This window comes from Hemibagrus wyckioides, linkage group LG03, assembly GCF_019097595.1.
Source record: "Hemibagrus wyckioides isolate EC202008001 linkage group LG03, SWU_Hwy_1.0, whole genome shotgun sequence".
Classification (NCBI taxonomy): Eukaryota; Metazoa; Chordata; class Actinopteri; order Siluriformes; family Bagridae; genus Hemibagrus; species Hemibagrus wyckioides.
Window position 1 is genome coordinate 31,020,146 of NC_080712.1, and position 7,173 is coordinate 31,027,318.

Here is a 7,173-nt window from a genome sequence, read left to right on the forward strand (position 1 = left end):
TGCGAGCCACGTGAGCCCGTTTCTCAATGGCTTCACCGGCGCGAGGGGCGTCTACTCCAGCGCGGACCTTGTATTCGCCGAGGCCATGTCGCACGCGCCCAACTCGGCCGTGCCCGTTCACCCGGTCGTTCCTGCTCCCGCTCCCCATCCGCCTCCACCTCCGCCGCCGCCGCACGCGCTCGCCGCGCACCACGCGCTCACATCCTCGCACGGGCCGCACGCGCTCTTTGCCAGCCAGCAAAGAGACCCCGCAACTTTTTACCCGTGGTTAATACACAGATACAGATACCTGGGGCACAGATTTCAAGGTAAGTTTACAAACCAATTATTATTATTATTATTATTATTATTATTATTATTATTATTATTATTATATAGTAGTAGTAGTAGTAGTACAGTAGTAGTAGTATAAGAATAACAATACATAGATCTACCTTTCGTTTTGTTTTTTCTTTGTTTTGTTTTTTTTGTTCTTGTTGCAGATCGAAATCAATTTTAGCATGTGTCTGTTTTGCAGTTTATAATGAACACAAATAAACCACAGCATATTTAATGAATATGAAATCGAGTAAAACGAAAATGTGGTTTTAAAGGCATTTTTTTGTACACTGTACATTTAACGTTTTCGAAATGAAACATTTTTTGCTAATTTGTGGTAAAATAATAAAAAAAACTAAACAAAATTAAAACAAAAACAAGCAAAAAACTTAACTGTAAAATAAATGGTTTACAAGCTGGATTTTTAATGCTGTATTTCAACACTAATCCTTACAATATTTATAGGCTTATATGTAAAAGTAAAACAAAACAAAAGCAAATGTAGTAAAGTAGTCTTCATTGAATCTACATAACACAAACGGGCCTCCTATTTGAAGAAAGCTAAACAACACAATTTAAATAATACAATATAGAGCTAATTGCAAAAATAATTAGAAATGGCTTTTTCAGCTGGTCTAAAATTACGAGGCCAAAACTAATGCCTGCATTATTTATTCTGAAATAAACAGAGAGGATATCCACCCGGCTCTCTGCTGTCTCTAGTAAACAAAGGCTTAATGAAGTATGTCTAAAGGAAATGGAGTTGTTCAGTGTTAACCAAGTAGCATCGAGACATGGAAAATAAACAGAGCTTTTATGGCCTGATTTGCTTAAATGAAAGCACTAACACAAGCACAAAATAATGCTGTAACGAACCACATTATGAACTTATGTGTTATTTATTTGTGTGTGTTTAAGGTTTCTAGCCTATATATGTTGCAAGATCTAATTTTTTTTACAGTGTACTTTATGACTAGTGTTTATGTTAAACGAATATATACTAGATATTTTTTTTTACAGACGTTACATTTCATCTTTGAGGTTTCTTTAAAATGTTTAAGAGTATATAAGCATTTCTTTAAAGTATTTAATATTAGAAATACCTTGTGATCGTTGCATTTCTCGGCTAATCAATCATTTCATGAGCAACTAACTTGACTAATTATTCGAAAACCTTGTAGCGAGTCTAGATATTGTGAAATAGTGATTAAAATGACAATCTTGTTGCTAGTTTCGATTTGCAAAAACACTATAGCGAACTCGAGGCCCTGTACTGTGCAATTTCTAGATAAGCTGAGGAATAAAGACGTATAATTAAAGATGGACACATGCATGGAAAATATCTACATTTGAAATGAATTTGCATCGAATGCACGGTGATTTTTCACGGTGGATTTCTTGTGCCACATTTTGTACATCCACTGTCAGCTCGAGTGCTTTGGAGTGTTAACATATAGAGGCCTATAATGGAGGTCTAATATGTCGATGACGGCTTATGAAAGTAACCTAAAGATAACGAAGCGCTTTATATTTCATTCGATCGTTATTTCGTGCTTGATTGCAGGAAACGAAACGAGTCCGGAGAGCTTCCTTTTGCACAACGCGCTCGCCAGGAAGCCCAAGCGGATCCGCACGGCGTTCTCCCCGTCTCAGCTGCTCCGGCTCGAGCACGCGTTCGAAAAGAACCACTACGTCGTGGGAGCGGAGCGGAAGCAGCTCGCGCACAGCCTCAGCCTCACAGAAACTCAGGTAGGAGCTACCCGTCTCAGTATATTGACATACAGACCCGAGCATTTATTTTTATTTTATTTCAAAGTTGTTGATGCAAAATAGCAGCTAAGCTATAGTCGTGCATGACCAAGTGCGCATGCATTGCACCGAATTTACGATAATAACTTATTTGAGTGTGAAATGCATGCCTTTATTGCTTTAATTATAACTCATTGCGCGAGATCTATTTTTTTTCCCAGTGCGTTGCTTGGAATTAAAAAAAAAATACGCATGACGAAGCGATTCTGTTTTTATTATTATTTATTTATTTTTTGAGTTTTTCACGTGCACATTTTTGTTCAACCTGTATGAACCTGAACTTAAAAATTGATTGCTTATGATTTAATAATAATAATAATAATAATAATAATAATAATAATAATAATAATAATAATAATAATAAAAGCTGGCCTGTATTAGAAGGAATGTTTCAGATTTCACAAGAAGCCACTTGCTCCTTTATTATAACGACAGAATAATATTCACAAATCTTTTGCAGGTTTTATTATTATTATTATTATTTTTTTAAACCCATTGTGACTAATCAAACACACAGTTATGAATGTGTAAATGATGTGGCGATTTAGGAATGCAAATGTAGAACTAATGAAGCCCTTTAAAACATCAGGCTATTTGCTTGTGTTATTGTTTGAAGTGGCTCACGGTTTTGACTGAAAATGAAAGTTTGGTCAGGATCAGGATTAAGATAATGTACTGCGTAACTCCTCATATTAACTCCTTATAGAAGAAAAAAATAGTCTGGCACTTATCCGGTTAACCAGTTTAAAGGGGACACTTCAGAGAAAGAGGCGCCATATTTAGAGTCGTATTTGTGTTTATATGGCTCGGTGGCTGTATTGTGCCCGGTGTGAGCACAGATCCCCTTTTCTAAACGAGGCCAAGAGGGAGAAATGGACTATAGGAGCCACTTCAATGCTTCAATTAGCGTCCTGAAAAAGCGCATTAAATGCACCTCGCTGGCCAAGCTCGCTTTGCGGCTGATATGAAGGATAAAAGATGACGAATTAAAGCTAACGGGGGCAAACGAGCGAACAATATGCAATAAAAAAAGTTTTTCCTTCCTTCTTCGCTCATTCAATATCCTGGCTCAATAACCTATACACTTGGCATAGAGAAATCCCCCCAGTGAATGACAGTGGCACACACACTTTGGACAAATGTGTGAAAAATAAATGTGGTGCTTACTTGGTAATGGATTTTTTTTTGTACAGTTAGTGCACTAAACACCAACTACAGTGCTCAGTCTCACTGTGAAACGTATTCTCACTGACCAAATGTGCAAAAAAAAAGAAAAAAAAAAAAAAAAAAAAAAAAAAAATATATATATATATATATATATATATATATATATATATATATATATATATATATATATATATATATGTGTATATCTGCATGAAACAGCATTAAGTGTGCTAGGGTGTTTATACACAGTTATATTTATCACACGCAGAGAGCAGCAAAGACATTCACTTTATCCTACTGCGCAATTTCTGTTTACACGCTTTGAGGAGGCTCTGGATATACACTGTGTATCTTTTAGATCTATTTTTGAAAAAAAGGAGGATGCCAAAGTTAATTAAAAAGATAAAAATAATATAAAGAATTCATTTAAGAAGTATATTCAACGTTTGTAGGTAAAATAAGGCCAGGAAGAAAAGATAATGATGACGCAAAAGCAGTATTATTTTATAAGCTGGTTATTCCCCCCCCCTTTTTAAGTTGTACACGAGACGCAGAAACAGTATACAGGCTCATAGAATTTTACTGATTTCATGTTTATGTATTCATGCATGTTACATGGTGTACACTGCTCGGCTGTATCGTATAGTGTACACCGGGAATTATGGTTATATTATACACACACACACACACACACACGCACACACACACTGCACGCTTTGTCGTGGTGCACTAAATGTTTGTGATGGATGGTGAGAATGTACTTTTAGATTTAAAAAACAAGACCCCCCCACAACAGCCAGTGTCCTCTAACGGGAAGGGGGTTTCCATTACATGTATAATGTAGTGAGAGTACATGCTCAGAAATAAAGGTACTTTTCCTCGTCACTGGGGGTGGCATCATTAAGCGAGTAGTGTGTATCTTTTACATAGCAAGGTGGTGCACGGTACCTTTAATTAAATTTTAGTATAGTGGTCCTTAGGGTCCAATTATCTACGTTAAATTATTAAAAAATAAAACAACTTTACGCTAAAAAGGGTCCACCATTGATCATAGAACCGTCCTTATTTCTGAGTGCATACTTACAGAAGGATTATTTCTTTACTGAATTTTAATCCAAATAAGCTATTAGTACAATTAAAAAAAAATGATGAACTGGAGCTCGAGTGCAAAAACAAAAACCTAAAGATCCAGCGGAAGGAACTTTTGTCGGTTTCTAAGTACCCTTTGGAGTATATATTTAGACTGTGGTGTTGTGTCTCGTCAGGAAAGAGATCTCTAAATCAAATGAAGACTAGCTATTTAGACTTCGCTCTCGGATAGAGTGACTGTGTGCCTTTTTTTTGTCTTGTATAAGGCTATTCATCTTCTTCCAGACCAGTCACTGATACTAAAAGCTGAAATAGAGAGGCCAGCTCGCTTTTTTTTTAGTTGTTGTTTGGACAATGAATGCAAAAAAAAAAACCTTTAGTAAGAGAACGGTTTAGGATTTTATCTTTGTATTTTTTTTTTTTTTTGCGCTTTATTAATTTTTTCTCCCTCTTCTGTTTCTCCAATAGGTCAAAGTTTGGTTTCAGAACAGAAGAACGAAATTCAAGCGTCAGAAACTGGAGGAGGAAGGCTCGGACTCGCAGCAGAAAAAGAAAGGCACGCATCACGTGAACCGGTGGCGGCTCGCGACAAAACAGGCGAGTCCCGAGGAAATAGACGTCACGTCGGACGATTAAAAAAACAAAAAACAACCCAAATAATGAACTAAATAATAATTAAAAAAAAAGACTCGAGGTGTTTTTGAAGCCTGGATAGTACGACGTGGAGTGAAGTGTATACACGGATAAAGGACGCCGTGAAAGACAGAAAAAGAGAAAGAGAGAGAGAGAGAGAGAGAGAGAGAGCAAAGCCAATTTCTCTTCTTCGGATCTCGGCAGCTGGAGGGTGAGAAAATCCTACCGCTGTCACCACGAGGAAACTGTCAATACTGTTTTCCACGTTGCCAAGGCAACATGATTGACAGGTAGTACATGGCCACGCCCCCCGCCCCACCTCATCAACTTCACTTTAAAAAAAAAAAAACACAACTCCTAATACGCATAGGACATTTGCACTTTTTTGAGAATTTTTCTTTTCTTTTCTTCAAACCTACCAAAATATTTTTTTTTTTGGCAAAACTTGAATTGCATGATAAAGAGCTATTTTTTTTCTTCCTGGGGGGCGGAGGTGAATTTAATTTAACCCTTCTTGCAAAGTAAACTTTATTCGGATTCTCTTTTTAAATCTGGGAAAAAATGTCGTGTGTGTTTTGTTTTTTTCCTTTTCTTAAAAAAAAGAACAGTGTGCAGTCTTTGAATTTATAATTATCGTGTCCAAGTGGTTGTGAAAACGATATGAAGTAGCAATGCTGCGTTAAAGTGTTTTTTAATAAGTAAAAAAAAATGAACAATTACAAAAACAATTATAAAAAAAAGAAGGTCAGTGACATTCCTTGAAATCTTTTTAGCTTTACCATGACGCCCTATTTTTGGTGCATCTCCCCACAAAATACTAAAAAATTTAATTGACGGCCGCCAAAGCAGCAAAAACTTCAAAAGCACTGAGCGTATATATTCCATGTACAGAGATACTTAAAATGCTAATGTTTCTGTTCGAAAAATTCTCTTTTACCAGAATGTAAATATTTTTTTGTGTTTTTGTGTTAAGTTTGCTACAATTTTAACACAAAAATATACTTCCAAGAAGTATATAATTGTCAATATTTTGTCAATAAAGTTTTATCATGTTGCTCAGAATAAAAAAAAGAAAAAAAAGCAGAAAGCCTCGGAAAAGTTTGTGAGCAGTAGCTAAAGCTCATCGTTTTTACTCGATCAGATCAGTGGGCATTAATTCATTAAAACTAAAACAAATCAGCAAAGCTAATCAGATTAGAGAAAGCGGTTTGGAAAGAACTTTTCTTGGTAAATATTTTAAGCAACAGAATACAGTCACAGGTGCATTTATCTGTTATCATATATCAAATCACAGGAATAATACGTCTAAAAATTATGAAGCAAATATCATAGGTTTATGATGAGAATATGTGCGTACTGGTGGTCAAGCCAACGTGCGGCTATAATACTGATTAGAATATTTCTTATCCGGTAATGTCGGGAAACAAAAACAAGCAGAAAATGGTTGCTGCTGTCAGTTAGCTACTTTACCGGATGAAATCCTTGTTGTTTTTTCTTTTCTTCTTTGCATCATTTTTGTCTTTCGGTCTGATAGGCGGCATTAATCAGTTTTATTTTCACGGACAGGAAAAAAACCCGGCGTCTGGTTCGTTCAGGCCACAAAGAGTCCTTACAAGCTTTTGTGAAAGTGCAAATCAGTTTAGGCAATTATCATAAGAGTAATATGAAGGGGAAGGGAGGAGGGATGCGTTGCCCAGTGGTCCACTTTAATCTGTTAATCCGTGGATCCAAAGGGGGCCTGGTTGGACATAATTTAGTACAATCTGACTGCCTCGCAAAAGGCGATAAGGGGAAAGCCTGCAATGTGCCTCAAAAAAAAGGGGGAGCTTTGTTTTTAAATTCGTGCCATTTTTGGAGCAACGCATTATTTGTTTGCATGCATCCAGGTCTAATAAGTTCATGTTGGAACAGTGACATTGTCAAATGTACACAATATTATACAGACTTTTCCCCTCTTATTCCGGAAACATGGCGCGAGACATTTTCTAGTATATGGAAAAGGATATTTGATGGCTTGTGAACTATAACGGCAATAAAAAAAAATCTTCAGAGAAGATTTGGAAACCCCACCACCACCACCACAGCCCCCCCCCCAACTCCCTTAAAAGCTTTATTACAAACCCAGCTTTGAAATAGACGGATTAGGAGGCTGAAAGG

At 36.7% G+C, this 7,173-nt stretch overlaps 1 protein-coding gene across 1 annotated transcript in view; it reads left to right on the forward strand.

Annotated features, from left to right (window-relative positions):
• Positions 1–5,879, forward strand: part of emx2 (empty spiracles homeobox 2) — a 6,778-nt gene extending 899 nt beyond the window's left edge. The window contains exons 1-3 of the mRNA XM_058386439.1: positions 1–308; positions 1,883–2,067; positions 4,852–5,879. The exon at positions 1–308 is cut by the window's left edge and continues 899 nt beyond it. Of these exons, the coding sequence (XP_058242422.1) occupies positions 1–308; positions 1,883–2,067; positions 4,852–5,019 (661 nt within the window). The 3' untranslated portion in view covers positions 5,020–5,879. The remainder of the gene's footprint in view (positions 309–1,882; positions 2,068–4,851) is intronic.
• The last annotated feature ends 1,294 nt before the right edge of the window (positions 5,880–7,173 follow it).